Raw genomic sequence first — 20268 nt, 5'->3', positions numbered from 1 at the left:
TTTTCATTAAGACCAGACTCACGGTGCATTTTAAAACACAGTGCAGTACACATTCAACTTGTCAAAGACCCAGCAGTTGTGTAAAAGGTACACCCTGTAATAACGTTCACCACCTCAGCCCTGGGCTCTGGAACTCTGGGCAGCGCAGCTGTCGCTGCCACTAACAGGTGGCGTAAAACAATAGCTCAGCTCGGCCGACTCACTTTCCAAACCCTCCGGCAGCCGAGTGTCCCTCCAGAGAGTGCCAGCGAGCAGCGCGGGCCGCCACTCCACCACCAGCCCATGGAGCCCTGGCCACTCCTCCTGCTCCTCGGACTCTGCTCAGGTAAGCACCAGGGCTGGGGGCTCTCCTGTGAGGCTGAGGCTCTAGAAGCCCCCAAACCAGAGTCTTGCTTCTTTGATGGGAATACAAAATGGCAGGGCTTCACCAGTCCCAGGCTCTTCTGTCAGCTCCTCACTGATGTTGGCTTGATTGTGTTTGCGGATAAAGATTTTTTGCTTGGGTTACCCAGTTAAAATAGGAGCTGCCTGCTCAGAAACTACAAAGTAAACCCGCCATTCTCTCCCTCCATCAGTGTCTGTATCTGAGTCACCTGGATGATGGGATTCAGCACCTCTTCTAACATCCCGAAGTTAGTATCATATTTGAACAACTATAAGGACTTAGCAGGGTGACTTATGATCACAAGTAGTACAGTTAACTAGTCCTTTTATGGCTTTAGGAGAATTCTGAAAATGAAGAGGATTGACTGACAGCTCCATGTGCTGGAGGGAGAAACCTATTCATAACCACAACCAAACTCTCCATGAGAGAAGAACTATTTTATAATCTTTTAAACTCCTGAAGTTAAAAAAAATTCATATGAATGCATTCCTGCCCTTTATTTTTTTAAGGACATTACTCTATGTGAGTTTGGGTTTGAATTGAACCCATAAAAATCTTGCACAGCCCTTGACCTGCATTCAACTCTGGACTGTGTCACAACGCAGCCACTGAAATGCTATCCTGAATCCCAAACTTCCGGTTGAGGGAAATAGATGTTGGCTGATTGTTTCATATAAAAGTTTACTGGTGATATCACCCCAACTGAGAAACAAAACGGCTAACATGCTGTGATTTCCCTTCTCCAATATTGCTCTGACAAACACAGGTCTTCTGGGCAAAAGAGGTGAAGTTTTATTAGTAGTATTTTTCAATAGCAGAATTGACGGAAATAGCCTAAACTCTGGTAAATTATATCCTGTGGGATTTGGACTCAATCCAATCAAAGCTGGCCTGGTGGTGATGGTGGTGGTAAGGTGTGTGTGTGTTTGCAAACACCACACTCAATGGAAATTCTTAAGTGATATATTTACACTTAAAAATCTTTAAGAGATCTCTTAGGACACCAAAAACCTCCAGAAATTCATGTTTAACTATTTTTTTTAAAGTATGTGATATGTATGTAGATCAAACCTAGAGTTTGATGTCAGTTCACATGGATGATTCATGGAAATTTAGGGCAAGATGAGGCAATCCAACATCTCTTTTTTTATTATAGGGAAACTGAAGCCAAGAGACATAAACTGACCATCTCAAACTGACTTTGGGACCATCCCAAAGCCCCCTGATGTATAAACTTTGGAATGTGATCAGACTTCATTTTTTATGTGCACAGTCAGAAAATATACCCTGAAATTGGAAAGGCAGCCAGAGACACAGCACCAGTCAAAATAAGAATTACCCAGGGTCACTGTTTTTGTTTAGCCGCTCAGTCATGTCCAACTCTTTGTGACCCTATGGACTGTAGCCCACCAGGCTCCTCTGTCCATGGGATTTCCCAGGTAAGAATACTGGAGTGGGTTGCCATTTCCTTCTCCATGGGATCTTCCCAACTGAGGGATCAAACCTGTGTCTCTTGCTTTGCAGGTGGATTCTTTACCACTGAGCCACCTGGGAAGAACAGGACAGAATTCCTTTTGCCCAACACAGCAAGCTGTCGCCCAAATAAAAATACAGAGTGGACCAGTACAATACAAAAGAACACTTTGAAATTGTGGCTGGTCCCCCTGCTTTGATTCAGTCCCTTGGGGGCAAAATTCTCATTCATATCAGTGACACTTTTTCCGGTATTAGCTGAACACATAATGATCTCTGTTCTATTTATACAGCACTTTCATTACAACCTTTCCTCTCTCCCAGCTCAGGAATCTCAAGCTCTTCATTGCCACCTTCCTATGGCATATTGCTTTCCAACTTGTTCACAGTTATTTATGTAAATGACAAATGTCGATGTCCATAAGAGTAGGAAGACGGGATCTGTGTCAGATTCATGTCTGAAAACCTCAAAGCTCTTCAGACAATGCTTTGCATGCAGCAAATGTTGGACAAATACATGAATGAATTAGTGTTGCCCCCATCTGAATAAGAATGACCAACATGATTTTGCTGAAAAAGGAAACTTCAACATTATTTATGTGTTTATCTGTGTGTTTGTCAATTTATACCTGCCTTCCAAAGAAAGTATTTACTGTGATTTATTGAATCTGTGAAGAAATTGTCCAATTCTCCAGACCACACTGGAATTGGGAACAAAACCTAGAATTCTGAGTTCAAGTCCTTTAAGTTTTATGTGGTAAAACTTTGAGTGATACTTTGTCCTGCTTTGAGGAGGAAAAAAGAACAGAATACCAGTGAATGTGATCTAAGAAATGGAGACCTCCTCAGGAATTCCTTAGAAACTCATGGCGGAAGGCACAGGGACCCTTGTCCTTGGCAAGGGCAGAAAGGCGGGAGTGGTATCCCTGGAACACCATCCGTGCCAGGCTCCCCAGTCCTCCCTGCTCCCTAGTTGACCTTAGGGTCCGCCTGCGTATTTTCCTGCCACATCATGCTGATCCTCTGCTCTCTCTGCTGCTTTCTAGTATGTTCTTCCTGTCAAACTAGAATCAACTGTCACTTAAAAATAAGCAGCCCAAGATAACATCAAAGCAATAACCTGAAACCCAGAGGCCGAGGCTCGGAGTGATCCATGCCAGCACCCCTTTGCCCCCACTGCGGGCTGGGTGAGGCTGGGGGGTAGACAAAGTGTAGAAGACAGAGGATTTCTGTGTCCCAAGGGGCCACCGCAAAAACTCCATCAGACAATATGCAGCTCTAAGGGGTCTCCAATGCCAGTGGTCTGGGGCGATGCCATGTGAAAGCTCTGCATGAACCCTTTGGGAAACCATTTTGAGAAACTAGAAATGAAAAGCTAGGCTAGCTGGAAGTTCCACACACAGAGCCCAGGAAGGTCATAATGAAGACACTTTAGCAACACTGAAAGCTTCAAAACATTGAATGGACACAATATGCTTGCCTTTAGGGAAGTGGTGAGGTATACAGGCCCTTGTGTCTGACTGTCTCCACTTAGAATCCCACTTGTAACTAGCTGGGAGCCATGACATGTGTCTCTGCTGTTCCGACCTCAGTTTTCCCATCTGTAAAATAGGAGTAAAGACTGACCTCATAGAATTTTATAAGGATTCAATAACGTATCACAAATATAGGACCTTTAATAAAGCTCGACAGGCTAATTAAAACATACTTTGGGGAGGATGAAAATGTTTCAGCTCATTATATAGCCTTAGTTATTTCAAGTTGATCTAAAGCTCTGGATGAGAAATAGTGGTTGAGAGCATAGACTCTGGGTGTAAATCCTGGCTCTACCACTGATGAAATCTGGGTCTCAATTTCCCCGTCTGTAAATTGAGGATAATGACAGTATATACTATCATTGTTATGAGGATTGAAAATTTTAGTATATATAAAGCAAGTAGAGGAGTATTTGACACAAAACAAGTTGGATACGTGATTATTTTTGTTGATCAATAGAAATAGAAAAGGGGACTACTTTTTACTTAATAATTGTTTTGGTGACAAACCCTTCCAAACTTAGGATCCAAGCAGAAAAATAATAAAAATAATAATAACCTGTCTTAAAGGTGATTGGTTAATATGAACACAACTGCGGGGGGAAAATGGGAAAGCATCTCACTCATTTCATTTTAAAAGTTGTCTTGGCCGGGGGAAAAGGTGTGGTTTCAGCAATAACCTGCGGAAAGGGGAGATCTGGTTACATGAATCCCGGCAGATGGATTGTGTGTCTACTTCCTCTCCCAGTCCTGAACAGGCAATCCACAAACCACCAGGGCTTGAGTTACAGGGATCCTTCATAAGGCGCTTGGAATTTGGAACACATTTTCTCAGAGGAATAGCAGCACATGTAGTTGTACAATTTCCAGGACAGCCCACAGCACGATCATAATATTAAAAGTGAGTTCAGGAGCATGGTGCAGAGTGACGGGCTCTAACCTGAGCTCTGCCCTAGCCGCGTGACCACAGACAAGTCAGTCCACCACTCGGAACCTCAGGTGAGAATGTCTCTCTGCCTGCTCGCCAGCGAAGACCATGTCATGCTGGACACCTAAAGGCTGTGGGCTCTGAGAATACTGCATGATATTGCCCTTCATCCTGAAGGAAAATGTGGTAAACATTCCTTGGAATTAAATATGCTCCAAATAGGAGACCCAAATCCAGGTCAACAGAATATGTGATTTTCTCTCTTAGCAACTTAATTGGGACATAGATGATTTTTTTATTATGATAAAAATACATAAATATATATGTAAAGCTTACCATGGTAAAATAGACATTACCTAAAATTACCATTTTAAAGCACACAATCCAGTGGCATTAAGTATATTCACAATGTTAGGCAACCATCACCACTATCTAATTCCATAACTCGTTCATCACCAGAAGGACATCCTGGGCCCATTAGCAGTTACTCCCCTTTCCCTGTCCCCAGAGTCCCTGGTAATTGCTAATCGACTCTGTTCTACGGATTTACCTATTCTGGATATTTCATATAAATAGAATCACACAATACATGTCCTGTTGTGTCTGACTTCTTTTAGCATGTTTTCAAGGATCACTCATGTTACAGCGTGTATCAGAACTTCATTCCTTTTCATGGCTGAATGACGTTCTAACGTATGTATATACCACAAATTGTTTATTCATTTATCTGTTGATGGACATTTGTGTTATTTTCATAGCTGTTAAAATATTGCTGCTATGAACATTCACGTACACATTTTTTGTTTGCTTTTTTGTCTTTTAATTGAAATATAGTTGATTTATTATATCGTGTTAGTTTCAGGTATACAGCACCGTGATTCAGATAGATATATATGTTCACGTTAGTGTGTGTAGAGCGTGGGGGCGGACTCTGACAGTGAGCGTGTCCTTTGCCATCCCAGCTGGCCTCGTCCTGGGCTCCGAACATGAGACTCGTCTGGTGGCAAAGCTCTTTGAAGACTACAACAGCGTGGTACGGCCCGTGGAAGACCACCGCCAGGCCGTGGAGGTCACGGTGGGCCTGCAGCTGATACAGCTCATCAACGTGGTGAGACCAGAGAGTGCCCAGCGCCCCACAGCACCATCACCACCCAGTCCGGGGCATCCTCTCCAGCTCCCCACTGGTCCCCCTAAAGATGGGCCTTATCTTTTTTTCAGGATGAAGTAAATCAGATCGTGACAACCAATGTTCGTCTGAAACAGGTAATGCAGCTAGATAAGTGTGTTCACGTTGTTCTTATTCACTCTGAAATTTAACATGGACCCAGAGGAAATCAAGTTGGGTAACAGGGATGCGCACCAAAATGTTGAAAGCAGATATTTTGGGGTAGTGGGACGTTTTGTGTTCATTACTATTATTATTTTAACTTTGTGCTTTCACTGTATGTATTAGTTTTCTAGGTCTGCTGGACAACCTAGACAACTTAAACAATAGAAACTTACTGTCTCACAGTTTCTGAGGCCGAAAGCCCAGCACTAAGGTCTTGGTACAGCTGGTTCCTTCTAAGGGTTGTGAGGGACAACCTGCTCCGGGCCTCTCTCCTTTGCTTAGATTGGCTGTCTTCACGTTCGCATGACTTTCTTTCTGAATATACATCTTCTTCAACGTCCCCCTGCTTATACGGACACCAGTCATACTGGATTAGGGCCCACCTTAATGACCTCACTTTAACTTAATTACCTCTATAAACACCCTATCTCCAAATGAGGTCGCTTTCTGAGGTACAGGGGATTAGAACTTTGTATTAATTTGGGGGAGACAGTTCAACATTGTGTTATCCAAATTTACTGCATTGGGCACATGTAACTTTTATAATGCAGAAAAAATAGAGCACTTTTCAAAAAGTGAGGTTGCCTGCTTGAGGAAAACGTTCACAATAGGGTCATTCTCCTTTGCAAAGGTGGGCATGACTTGGGGCTACCCTTGTTTTCTCATCTGTAGAATGGGGTCAATAATCACTCCTACCTCATGAGAACACTGTGAGGACTAAATGATGAATATGGGTTGAAATGCCTATAATTGTGCCAGCATGTACTCCATGCTCTGTATGTGCTTTCACTTCTTACTCAAGTGAAAGCCAAACTCTGAATCAAACCCTTCTTACCGGAGCACAATTTCTGTCCATACCTGAGTTACCATGTCCATCAGAGCTCTTGATAACCCCAGATTTTTTCATTGTTTTCCATTGACTAAAAATGTCTTCATTTCTAGCAATGGGTGGATTACAACTTAAAATGGAATCCAGATGACTATGGTGGCGTGAAAAAAATTCACATTCCTTCGGAAAAGATCTGGCGCCCAGACTTCGTTCTTTATAACAAGTGAGCAAAACAGCCAGGATGAGAAGGCAGACATTCGGAGGGTGGAGGGGGAGCCCAAGTGCCCTCACGGAAGGGCTGCCACTCTCGGTAGGCGTTTCACCACTGTTCACATTAAATAACCCTTAAAAACCAAGAGCCAAGTTGACATGCTAGGGGTGCCATATGGTGTCTCATGTTATGAATAGAAACAATTATCAGAGCCAAATTGAATCAGGGCTGTGGGGTGGGGGACATTTAATCCCTGAGAACTCCTGAAGGGTATGTGGCAACTATCCAAGGAACCCAAACGTCCTATAATTGAGTTCCTTGGAATTAAATGTCCTTCCAACCAATAGGTCTGAACCTCGCGGGGTTGTTATTCGTCACCTCCTCATGGCATCCCAGGATGCAGCATGCTGCTGATGGCCCGGGATGCCTGTGTAGCCCATCCGCTGGGCTCTGTGACAGACCGCACGTTGTGAAATTATAATGTGATTCAAGACACTCTGCTTTAATGACACATTCATTATCATACGCCCTTCATTTGTCAGGGAATGTTCGTTGCAAACAGCATCCTTCCAGGCAGCAGCATTCGACACTGGCTTAGAGGATTTGTGGCCTGACAGTCTGCAGCACGCGTCTGGGGCGAGCAGGCTGTGCATACTAGCAGACTCTCCAGGGAAGATGGCCAGGGCTAGTTAGCGGACATGATACTCTTTAAGGTGACCCGCCCCAACTTTGATATTTTATTGCATATTTTCCAATCAGACCTGGGATTCAAGCTTGAGCCAAAATATCCCATCATTTTGTGTAAACTTTGGGACAGGAGTGTTGATAAGGAAGAAGTGTCTATCTCTCAGGGCTAAGTTTATCTTTCACTTAGAATCTAAGCGAAGCAATTGAAACCCTCTGGTCCTTTAGGTCAGCTCAGTCAGAAGCACTCTCACAGGGGAGAGAATCCCGTTTCACCTGCTTGGAAGGAGAAATGTAGACTATCCTCCCCCTCAGCTCTGTTGGGAGGGTCTAAAGCTGCATAGTTTTCTGGATAGAGCCTCTTCTCAGTCCCAAGGAAAAATCAATGGGGAGAAAATTTCTTGGTTTGTAAAATGAGGCATGACATATCCATATGGGGCGCCAGGCAGACAACCACCCACTTTTCAGCCCCTAATTATACTATCCTGCTCTCTGCCAAGGCCCTAGGGCACAGGCCATTTGGGGGATGAGTAGATCTGCAGGGAGAGTTTCTTATTTTTCAGTATCCACCATGCTGTTTTTTCAAATGAGAAATTATTGCCAACATTTGAAAATAGGAAAATACATCAAAACCTGAATTTTTAGCCCCTCTGCATGCATGCTCAGCTGCTTTAGTCTTGTGACCCCATGGACTGCAGCCTGCCAGGCTCCTCTGTCCATGGAATTCACCAGGCAAGAATACTGGAGTGGGTTGCCATTTCCTTCTGCAGAGGATCTTCCCGACCCAGGCCAAACCCGTGTCTTTCACGTCTCCTACAATAGCAGGCAGGTTCTTAACCACTAGTGCCACCTTGGAAGCCCTTTAGCCTCTCTAGAAAATTCCAGCATTCAAAAATATGAAAACTTTGGATTAGAAATCTAGATTTCCAGCTTCCAAGGAAGGATCAAATATCAGGCAACATGGAGCCTTCACTCCCATGCAGACACACTTCCTTGCAGGGGTGAGGGGCTCTTCCTTTGTGAGGCTCACCTCTCCCTCCTTCCTCGCTTGCCTGGCCTAGAGGCATCTGAGTTTGTGATCCTACTCCACTGGAGTCTAAATAGTTCTTTCAAAGGTAATAGAACCCTCTTTAACCTGCTTATCATAGTAATGAGCCACTAGCCATATTTTTATTTAAAATTGCTGGATTTTTCCCCCAATTAACTTTTGTAAAAGAGTTTTTAAAAGTATTTTAAAAAGTAATTATTCTGCTCTTCGTTGCTGCAAGGGCTGTTCCTCTAGTTGAGGAGAGTGGGGGCTCCTCTCTAGATGTGGTGCACGGGCGTTTCACGGCAGTGGCTTCTCCTGTTGCCAAGCCCGGGCTCCAGGGTGCAGGGGACTCAGTAGTCGGGGCGTGTGGGCTCAGTAGTTGTGGCCCATGGGCTTTAGAGCACAGGCTCACTAGCTGTGGTGCACAGACTTAGTTACTGTGGGATCTTTCCAGATCAGAAATCGAAACTTTGTCTCCTGCATTGGCAGGCGGATTCTTTACCGCTGAGCCACCAGAGAAGCAATCCCAATTAACTTTTAAAGTATATCAGAGAGGGCATAGATGGAGACTGGGGCTTCCCTGATGGCTCAGACAGTAAAGAATCTGCCTGCAATGCAGGAGACCTGGGTTTGATCCCTGGGTTGGGAAGATCCCCTGGAGAAGGGACTGGCTACCGACTCCAGTATTCCTGCCTGAGGAATCCCATAGACAGAGGAGCCTGGCGGGCTACAGTCCGTGGGTCGCAAAGAGTTGGAAACGACTGAGCAAATAACACTTCTGCTTTTCACTTTTTCAACATTACAAATACTACTGAGGACTGGGAAGAAAAAGTCTGGGATGCAGTTGATCTGTGTTACCAGTTAGTTTTTTAAAACTATACATTCTCAGATTCATTCCCAGATATCCTGATTCAGTGCTTAGATTCAGTGCTCAGGAATCTATATTTAATTTTTTAAAATTGAAGTATAGTTAATGTGTTAGTTTCTAGTGTAGAGCATAGTGATTTTGGATTTTTTGCAGATAAATTCCATTATGGGTTATTACAAGATATTGGGTATAGTTCCCTGTAATACACAGTAAATCCTTGTTGCTTATCTATTTTAAGTATAGTAGTTTGTATCTGTTAACCCCATACTCCTAATTTATCCCTCCCCCTCCCCGTTGTTGATCATAAGTTTGCTTCCTATACCTGTGAGTCTGTTTTGTATATAGATTCACTTGTATTATTTTCTAGGTTCAGGAATCTATATTTTAAACAAGCACCCCATGATCCTTATTATCAGGCAAATTTGGAAAACATGGCCATAGATAAAAAGCAATGCTGCTCAAAAGAAAGCTTCTATAATTAGCACCTGAATAATTAACAGCTGTCTCCTGTTAACATCCCCAAGCAGAACTGAAGGTTCATCTGTCACTTGGAGCCCTGTTCTTCTTTTATCCCAACTGTAGTGCAGACGGTGACTTTGCCATCGTCAAGTTCACCAAAGTGCTCCTGGACTACACTGGCCACATCACATGGACACCTCCTGCCATCTTTAAAAGCTACTGCGAGATCATCGTCACCCACTTTCCCTTTGACGAACAGAACTGCAGCATGAAGCTGGGCACCTGGACCTATGATGGCTCCGTGGTGGTCATCAACCCGGTATGTGATGACCCCTTGGGAGGAGTTTGGATGCAGGAAAAGCAAGACTTAGGTCTCCAACTCTGCCCCTACATTATCACAGGCTTGCTGCATCCATTAGCTCTTTGGGGATCATCTACTTTCATGCTTTTCAATGGCTTGGGCAAGTTCTTGACATGCTACATAAGAGAACCATCTGGGGCTTACATAATTTCCTATGCCCAGACTCAGGCCCAATAATTCTGATTGAATCAGCCTAGGGTAGAGCTAGGGCACCAATAGGTTTTAAAGCTCCCAGTTAAGTTCAGTCGCTCAGTTGTGTCCAACTCTTTGCAACCCCATGGACTGCAGCATGCCCTGCCTCCCTGTCCATCACCAACTCCCAGAGTTTACTCAAACCAATGTCCATTGAGTCGGTGATGTCATCCAACCATCTCATCCTCTGTCATCCCCTTCTCCTCCCACCGTCAATCTTTCCTGACATCAGGGTCTTTTCCAATGAGTCAGCTCTTCGCATCAGGTGGCCAAAGTATTGGAGTTTCAGCTTCAGTGTCAGTCCTTCCAATGAACACCCAGGATTGATCTCCTTTGGGATGGACTGGTTGGACCTCCTTGCAGTCCAAGGGACTCTCAAGAGTCTTCTCCAACACTACAGTTCAAAAGCATCAATTCTTTGGCACTCAGCTTTCTTTATAGTCCAACTCTCACATCCATTAATGACTACTGGAAAAACCATAGCCTTGACTAGATGGACCTTTTTTGGCAAAGTAATGTCTCTGCCTTTTAACATGCTGTCTAGGTTGGTCATAACTTTTCTTCCAAGGTGTAAGCGTCTTTTAATTTCATGGCTGCAATCACCATCTTGCAGTGATTTTGGAGCCCTAAAAAATAAAGTCAGCCACTGTTTCCACTGTTTCCCCATCTATTTGCCGTGAAGTGATGGGACCAGATGCCATGATCTTCGTTTTCTGAATGTTGAGCTTTAAGCCAAGTTTTTCACTCTTCTCTTTCACTTTCATCAAGAGGCTCTTTAGTTCTTCTTCACTTTCTGCCATAAGGGTGGTATCATCTACATACGTGAGGTTATTGATATTTCTCCTGGCAATCTTGATTCCAGCTTGTGCTTCATCCAGCCCAGCGTTTCTCATGATGTATTCTGCATATAAGTTAAATAAGCAGGGTGACAATATACAGCCTTGACGTACTCCTTTTCCTATTTGGAACCAGTCTGTTGTTCCATATCAAGTTCTAACTGTTGCTTTCTGACCAGCATACAGGTTTCTCAAGAGGCAGGTCAGGTGGTCTGTTATTCCCATCTCTTTCAGAATTTTCCACAGTTTATTGTAATCCACACAGTCAAAGGCTTTGGCATAGTCAATAAAGCAGAAATAGATGTTTTTCTGGAACTCTCTTGCTTTTTCCATGATCCAGCAGATGTTGGCAATTTGATCTCTGGTTCCTCTGCCTTCTCTAAATCCAGTTTGAATATGTGGAAGTTCACGGTTCATGTATTGTTGAAGCCTGGCTTAGAGAATTTTGAGCATTACTTTGCTAGCGTGTGAGATGAGTGCAATTGTACGGTAGTTTGAGCAGTCTTTGGCATTGCCTTTCTTTAGGATCAGAATGAAAACTGACCTTTTCCAGTCCTGTGGCCACTGCTGAGTTTTCCAAATTTGCCGACATATTGAGTGCAGCACTTTCACAGCATCATCTTTTAGGATTTGAAATAGCTCCACTGGAATTCCATCACCTCCACTAGCTTTGTTCGTAGTGATGCTTTCTAAGGCCCACTTGACTTCACATTCCAGGATGTCTGGCTCTAGGTGAGTGATCACACCACTGTGATTATCTGGGTCATGAAGATCTTTTTTGTACAGTTCTTCTGTGTATTCTTGCCACCTCTTCTTAATATCTTCTGCTTCTGTTAGGTCCATACCATTTCTGTCCTTTATCGAGCCCATCTTTGCATGAAATGTTCCCTTGGTATCTCTAATTTTCTTGAAGAGATCTCTAGTCTTTCCCCTTCTGTTGTTTTCCTCTATTTCTTTGCACTGATCACTGAGGAAGGCTTTCTTGTCTCTCCTTGCTAGTCTTAAAGCTCCGAGGAAACTTGAAAGTATAGTCAACATGGAAAAAATCCCAATAGTCCCAACCTACTTATTTTTTATTTTTTTAAAGATTTTTTTTTTTGGATATGGACCATTTTCAAAGTCCTTCCTGAATTGTTACAACATCACCTCTGTACTGTTTTGGTCCCCTGGCAGAGCAGCATGTGGGACTCCAGCTCCCCAACCAGGAATCAACCCCACACCCCCTGCATTGGAAGGTGAAGTCCCACCTGCTGAACTACCAGGAAAGTCCCCAACCCCCTTCCTTTATAGGGGGTAGGATACACAAGATCCCCTCCTAGGTATGTGACAGCACTGGAATCTGTTGCTTTGTCACAGCTGACTAGGAAACCCTGCGGCTCCTCATGGTGACAAGGCTGGACATGTCAAAGTTTCACTCTGTCTTCTCAGGAGAGCGACCAGCCAGACCTGAGCAACTTCATGGAGAGCGGAGAATGGGTGATCAAGGAGTCGCGGGGCTGGAAGCACTGGGTGTTCTACGCGTGCTGCCCCTCCACCCCCTACCTGGACATCACCTACCACTTCGTCATGCAGCGCCTGCCCCTCTACTTCATCGTCAACGTCATCATCCCCTGCCTGCTCTTCTCCTTCTTGACCGGCCTAGTGTTCTACCTGCCCACAGACTCAGGTGGGTGCAGTTGCCATGGTGGTGGCTGCTGATGCTGTGATCTCGCGCTGCTATTTTAGGGGAAGCCAGAAATAACCATGGCTGATAAACAAATGCAGGCAGACAGACCCAAAGCACCAGCCCTGGAAGGATGCATGCTCTGAGTGGCCACGTGGGTGAAGGCTGCTGGGGCAGACAGCAGGGCAGGCAGAGAGCTGAATGGGACCCTGAAGATGCGCATACGCAGCTGGTTAAGTGAATAACCACCAGCACCTATTTGTTGAATACCTGCTGTGTGCCCTGAAACACACTGGGCAAGGCGTGGACCACAGACACTCCCAGGGCCCCTTCCCCCATGAAGTCACTTGCTCTCTGTGACTAACCCAGGTCTTGCCTCTTTTGTCTACTGCTTGCCGCTTGAAAATAGCTTTTGTGTATCTCTTCTCCAGATGGCAGTATCTTTACACATAAGACCATACTTCCCAAGTGGCAATTCTTTCTCCTGTATCAGCCTGGGCCTCCTACTGAGTAATCACATCTGTGACATAATTTCACCAGACACCAACAATCTAGAGAAAAGGGGGTAAGGAAACACGCATGTCTGCCAGCAAGTCACTGCTCTCAAACAATGTAAGGGAGACAAGTAGGAAAAAAAGAAAGATAGTAAGATAGTCTGTATGCCAGAAAACAACTGTATCAAAATGCCACAGAAAAAAACCCACAAAAGTCTAAATACAACTTTCCAATAAGGAAAAAAAAAGCTTACGCATTCACTCACTCAACATATACCTTTTAAACAACTGTTGCAAGACAGGGATAAGGTAAAGAATAAGGCAGAATTCGCCCCACAGAATGTATGTTCTAGGGGATTGTATTTGTTCTTAAACAAATGATCACACATATTTTTTCAACTTTCTAATCAAATGAAGTTTCTCAAAGTGAAGAGAGAAAACACTAGGCGGGAAACTATGGAAACTAAACAGAATTTCTGTCAATATTAGATGATTTATGCTAGAAAATCATTTAGAACAGAGAGACAGTTTGATAAAGTGAGACAGTGTTAGCTACTATTACCACTAATCGAGAAATTTGATGTACTTTGATCCATATTTTACACTTATAATTCTGTTTCCTTTTTTACTTTTGAAGACTTTCCTATCCACCAGAAATTGACAACTTCTTGTTTGCCTCCACTCCGGATCCTGTGTATATCACTAACATCTGAAAACATCCAGAATGGGCAAAGTTCCACACTGGAAATCAGGGCCACATGAGGGTTTCCCAGGACACAAACAGCAAGACCAGCCCAAGGAAAGTCCCTTCCAAAGGCTCTTTACTGCCTCAGAGCTGATCAATCCCCAAACTATTCCAGCGTCATTCACTCCCGGGCTTTCTTGTTTACTTGTCCAGGCAAGACACCATCCGGGAATTGTTTGCCCTGAAACTGTAGGGTCTGGGGAAAAGATTCAGGGGAAAGGGAATCCCTTGGCCCTTAATGTGAAAAAAAAAAAAAAAAATCAAAACACACACATACACACAAAACAAGTCATTCCCTTAGAGAATATGAGAAAGTGAGTGGTATGAAATCATTGATTTTGTCCTTTCTCAGCTTTGCTCTTGCAGCTTGCTTCCACAGTGAGAAAGATACATGTACTTTTGACCTACACATCCATCTGAGTAACAAATAGGCCAGGCTGAGGTTCAGTTTCGTGAGATTTACAATGTTCTGCTGCAGACAGAAAAACTGCCATCTGGGTTCTCACTTGCCACCCAGAACCTCTCTGGTTTCCCTGGATTCCACCAAGAAATAGAATTCTGGGGCATGACATGAAGTAGCATTTCCTGCTTGGCAGCATCTGATGGAAACGCCTGCCACTTGCCATTGTCAGCAGAGTTAAGTGCCAGGGTCTCATAGGAAAGAAATACTGCAGAAAAAAACTCCCCAGTGTGAGGCTTTGAGAACAGGCCAGTCACATTCCTCTCACCCTTGGGTTTCACTGGTGTGTTCATTTGCTAGGACTGCCTTCACAAAGGACCCCAGGCTGGTGGCTTAAACAACAGAAATTTATTTTCTCATAGTTCTGGAGGCTGGAAATCAAGATCAAGGTGTCAGCAGCATTGGTCTCCTCTGAACCCTCTCTTCTTGGCTGGCAGATGACTGTCTTCTCCCTGCGCCCTCACATGTCCTTTTCTCTCTGTGTCTTAATCTTTTCTGATAAGGACGCCAGTCACCAAAGACCCAGCCTAAGACCTCATTTTAATTTAATTACCTCTGTAAAGGCCCTGTTTCCAAATACAGTCCCTGAGGTGCTGGGGTTTGGGGCTTCAACCTATAAATTTACTGTCAGTTGTTCAGTTGTGTTCAATGCTTTGTGACCCCACGGACGGCAGCCCGCCAGGCTCCTCTGTCCATGGGATTCTCCAGGCAAGAAGACTGGAGTGGGTTGCCATGCCCTCCTCCAGGGGTCTTCCCAACCCAGGGATCGAACATAGGTCTCCTGCACTGCAGGCAGATTCCTTACTGGCTGAGCCACCTAGGAAGCGCTATAGATGTGGGGGGAAGAGCAGTTTAGCCAGTAACAGGTGGGTTGCTGCGTCTGTCCCCTCCTCGTTTCGTCCAGGAGAGAAGATGACCCTCAGCATCTCTGTCTTGCTGTCCCTGACCGTGTTCCTTCTGGTCATCGTGGAGCTGATCCCTTCCACCTCCAGCGCCGTGCCCTTGATTGGGAAGTACATGCTGTTCACCATGGTGTTTGTCATCGCATCCATCATCATCACCGTCATCGTCATCAACACACACCACCGCTCCCCCAGCACCCACGTCATGCCCGAGTGGGTGCGGAAGGTGAGTAAGGCACTGGGACACTCTGCACAGGCAGCCGCTCCCTCGAGGGCAGCTGCAAGTCTCTCCTTCCACATGGCCAGTGGCGTCCTAGGTAACCCTGCTAGGCACTTAGAAACAGAAAGGCTTTCTTGGGCTGTAGGGGCTTTGCGGGAGGAATTTTTCTGGACTCTGGCTGAAGATAAATAACTCATGTCGCCTCCCCAGGGAGATAAGAAAACCAGAATTAACAAAGCCCACTTCAATGTCAACCTTAAAGAATCTCTTTGTTTAGAAAAGACAAATAAATCACTGTCTTTTAACTCAAATACCATGAAATCTTGACCTGTTTGTATGTGAACAGACTGACTATTTCTTTGCTGGTGGAATCATCTGCTGAGACTGGAATAAGGGCTGGAGACTGGCGGGGCGGGGGGTGGGGTGGCTGGGCTTGATGAGAGAGTGTCAGAAAGTTAAGTTTTAATGAAGAACTTGGTCTCATATATTTATTTTACTGAATTTTAAAATGTGTTAACATTTCAGGTGTATCAGTTCATACACACCCACACAGACACGAATGTCCCGGCTTTTGTGCACAATGCAAAAGATTTGCCAGGAACTGACAGAGAAACTACTGTTTGCAATGCATTCTTTTGGGAGGAGAAGTAGTCTCTGCTTCTCTAAAGGCTGTTAAGTAACTCCTAGCAATATCTATAGGGCTTCCCAGTAGAGCAGAGGTAAAGAACCTGCTTGCCGATACAGGAGACACAGGCGACTTGGGTTTGATCCCTGAGCCAGGAAGATCCCCTGGAGGAGGAAATGGCACCCCATTCCAGTATGCTTGCCTGGAAAATCCCATGGACGGAGGAGCCTGGAGTGCTGCAGTCCACGGGGTCACAAAGAATCGGACATGACTGAGTACGAATGCAGCAATACCTATGCTGCACTTCTTCAGGAACAAGAAACAGAAGAAAACAGTGTAGCTGTTTTGTGGGGTTGGAACCTTAATTTTTTTTTTTTTTTTTTTTTTTTGGCAGGAGGGGCCCTTTAATCTTTTGGTCATGAGAATAGGGGCTTTGAAGAAAGCAGGTGCTTATAGGGGGTCTGGAAGCTTAAGCATCAGTGGTTTCTTAGGAGTCCAATAGCTGCACACTCGCTCCCTCCAGTGGCCAACTGCTGGCATTACAGGATCATCTCTATTAGCCTTAGTCATTTAACAGGCCACAAGACACAGATGAATCTGAGAAAATCTAGTATGGTCCTTTTGTTTTAGGGACAAAAGTAGCTGAGGCCTAGAGAACCTGAATGGCTTGCCTAAGGAAGGTCTCATTGCTTGTTCAAAATCATAGTTTGATGCTTGCTCTGCTGACAATAATTCCCATACCTGGACTTCTTTTGTATTAGGTTTTTATCGACACTATCCCAAACATCATGTTCTTCTCCACGATGAAAAGGCCATCCAGAGAAAAACAAGACAAAAAGATTTTCACAGAAGACATCGATATTTCTGACATTTCTGGAAAACCAGGGCCTCCACCAATGGGTTTCCACTCTCCCCTGATCAAACACCCCGAGGTGAAAAGTGCCATTGAGGGCATCAAATACATCGCAGAGACCATGAAGTCAGACCAGGAGTCCAACAACGTAAGCTTTGTGGCTTGAGATTCGCACCTTGGGGTTTAAATGGTCATGTGCTTAAGCACAGAGATGGGTTTGGCTTGATGGGAAGGTTGGCATTCAAGGGGCAGCTACTGATGTAAGATGTGCCTGATGACTCCCTAGGCCATCTTAGCAAGTCATCACATTGTGAATAACCTCTTTAAAAGATAAAGATCACAGTGCCAGTGGAGGGAGGATCCACAGTCAAAGGGCCCCTGGATGATGGATAGCACGAACGTTGGGAGTCCGCCATCACCTTCAGGACATTCTGACACATTCCTCTCTCCCAGGCGGCTGAGGAATGGAAGTACGTTGCGATGGTGATGGACCACATTCTCCTGGCAGTCTTCATGCTCGTCTGCATCATCGGAACCCTGGCTGTGTTTGCAGGTCGGCTCATTGAATTAAATCAGCAAGGATGAGTGGAAAGCTGGGCTGAACCTCCAAACCAGGGAGATCTGTCTAGTTGGATACATGCTCATTTATCAAATATTTAATTTTCTGTATTTATTATTCATGGCAATAGTTTATGTTTACATAAGGTTATGGCCTCCAAGCGTGTTCACATTGCTTCTCCCTTCACTCCTGCTGTGGCTGCCTGGAGAGTGAATCCTTTGCAGTAAGTGAACCTGGATTGCTACAAAAGGCTTTCATTTCCAGCAGCATCTGGAAGAATTTTGCCCATGATAACTGAGGTTTTCTGTTAGTTTTTAAAAAAATTTTTTTTAATTTTAAGCAAAGAGTCTATTCTTTGCTTAATAGTCAGTTTTGTACTACTGAAAAAGCCCCATCTGCCAGTCCCCCAAAGATAAAGCATTTGACTTGGAGAGAAGGAAAGCAATATAAAGACAACAGGGAAATTCTAGAATGGCCACCAAAATACGAACTGCCTCAAAACCCCAAGTTTTGAGGTTTCTGGAATTTGGAGGTGAGGGAATGTCTTCCCAATCGAACACAGCACCTGAGTTTGATGTTTGGGGTTTGAGGGAAAAGAGTAACTAATCTGAATGGAGTGTGGGGCCAGGCACTGTGGGAATGAGATCACATGTATTTTTTTTTTTAATCCTCATAACTCTGTAAATGTCCCTAGTTTACAAATAAGAAAACTGAACTTGAGGGAGGTTAAGTTCATTATCCAAACTAGCAAGTAGAACTGACATTTGAACCCAGACATTTGAACTGACATTTGAACCCATGTGGATTCACAGTAGCTCTGAGCTGGGCTGGTTCATCGCTCACTTGCTCTTTGGTTCAACCCTAGCTGCATCTGGGCCATCCTGTGACTCTGGTCAGTGTTTTTGAGAGGCTCAGTCCTAGTATTAGCCTTCTTCCTGCCTTCCCAATTAAACCACCCACCTTTCCCCCAGTCTTTATCCCAACCCTGCTTGAGGTTCTAGTTCTATGAATGAAATCACAAATGTGTGCACATATCATCATTTCCACAATTCTGGACACATGAGTAGGAGAGAAAATTTATTTCCTTTCTTCATAGCAACCTACTGGCCACAGGCAGTGCACCCCAGTACTAGAAAATGTACAGCCCTGGGCTCAGTAATGACCATCATCCCCAGAACACATCTGATCCACATCGGTACCAGAGAGAGTGGGGAATGGCAGTACCAGGTGACCAGTTCAATTCAGTCGCTCAGTCATGTCTGACTCTTTGCGACCCCATGAACTGCAGCACGGCCTCCCTGTCCATCACCAACTCCCGGAGTTCACTCAAACTCACGTCCATCAAGTCAGTGATGCCATCCAGCCATCTCATCCTCTGTCATCCCCTTCTTCTCCTGCCCCCAATCCCTCCCAGCATCAGAGTCTTTTCCAATGAGTCAGCTCTTCACATGAGGTGGCCAAAGTACTGGAGCTTCAGCTTTAGCATCATTCCTTCCAAAGAAAACCCAGGACTGATCTCCTTTAGAATGGACTGGTTGGATCTCCTTGCAGTCCAAGGGACTCTCAAGAGTCTTCTCCAACATCACAGTTCTGAACTCAGGGGATTTCAATCTAGGTCTCCTTGGCATTCCCCATGACACACCCATGGCAGGATTGAGTGCCTCATTTACGAGTAAACTAAAGGGAAAACAGTTTGGCATTTCCTCAAAAATCTAGGCATAGAATTATCATATGATCCACCAACTCCTCTCCTAGGTATACACCCAAAAGAACTGGAAGCAGGGACTTGAACAGATACTTGGATACCAATATTCACTGCAGCATTATTTATAATAGCCAAAAGGTAAAAAACCACCCATGTCCATCAGCATAAGAGCAAATGTATGGAGGAATGAAGTTTTTATAAATACTATAATATGGATCAATCTGGAAAACATTATGCTAAGTAAATAAGCCAGATTTGAAAGGAAAAATATTGTATGATTCTGCTTATGGGAGATACCTAGAGTAGTCAAATTCATAGAGACAGAAAACAGAATTGCAATTACCAGGGTTTGGGGAGAGGGGTGAGTTGTTGCTTAGTGGGTAGAGCTTCAATTTGAGACAATGAAAAAGTTCTGAAAGTGGATAGTTGTGGTGGGTGTACAATATCAAGAATGTACTTAATGCCACTGAACTGAATGTTTAAAAATGGTTAAGATGGTAAATTTTATGTGCATTTGACCATAATAAAAAAAATTAAAAATTGGTAAGTTTCATGTTCTGTATATTTTACAACAATTCGATAATGAAGAGGGGAAGAGAGATTCAGTACCTAAATCTGCCTGCCTAATTTATCGCAGTCCCCCAGGATTCACTAACGATCCAGAGAAGGAACTTAAAAGTCATGTTGTCCATTCTAAGGACAAGGAAACTGAGGCTCCCTGGTCAGTGACTTCCTTCAGGTCACAGAGCTAGTTAGTGACAATCAGTTCTCTTAATTCCTGCTCTCGTGCTATTTCCTTTATATCAAATAGCCCATTTGTCTCCCTACAGTGAGACCTTCCAACATGTCACCTGCTTACCCCCTGGCCTGGAAGCCAGCAGGGAGGCCCCGAGTAGATATGAACGTCACAGTGTGAAGCTC

General features: G+C 44.4%; 1 protein-coding gene across 1 annotated transcript; it reads left to right on the top strand.

Moving 5' to 3' along the window:
- Window positions 1–200: 200 nt before the first annotated feature.
- Window positions 201–19890, top strand: CHRNA1 (cholinergic receptor nicotinic alpha 1 subunit). Its single transcript, XM_005902541.3, has 9 exons — window positions 201–325; window positions 5284–5429; window positions 5540–5584; window positions 6594–6703; window positions 9856–10051; window positions 12550–12787; window positions 15388–15611; window positions 16992–17231; window positions 17537–19890. Exons 1-9 carry the CDS (start codon window positions 283–285, stop codon window positions 17666–17668), a joined length of 1374 nt encoding a protein of 457 aa, XP_005902603.1. The 5' UTR covers window positions 201–282; the 3' UTR covers window positions 17669–19890.
- The last annotated feature ends 378 nt before the right edge of the window (window positions 19891–20268 follow it).

This window comes from Bos mutus, chromosome 2 (genome assembly GCF_027580195.1).
Source record: "Bos mutus isolate GX-2022 chromosome 2, NWIPB_WYAK_1.1, whole genome shotgun sequence".
Classification (NCBI taxonomy): domain Eukaryota; kingdom Metazoa; phylum Chordata; class Mammalia; order Artiodactyla; family Bovidae; genus Bos; species Bos mutus.
Note: the sequence above shows the minus strand (reverse complement) of the source record. Positions and strands in the feature narration are given on the sequence as shown.

Coding starts and splice junctions, on each gene's coding strand:
- CHRNA1 (XM_005902541.3), top strand. CDS start 283: ATGGAGCCCTGGCCACTCCTCCTGCTCCTCGGACTCTGCTCAG. Junction 326..5,283: donor GCTCCTCGGACTCTGCTCAG/GTAAGCACCAGG, acceptor TTGCCATCCCAG/CTGGCCTCGTCCTGGGCTCC. Junction 5,585..6,593: donor CCAATGTTCGTCTGAAACAG/GTAATGCAGCTA, acceptor CTTCATTTCTAG/CAATGGGTGGATTACAACTT.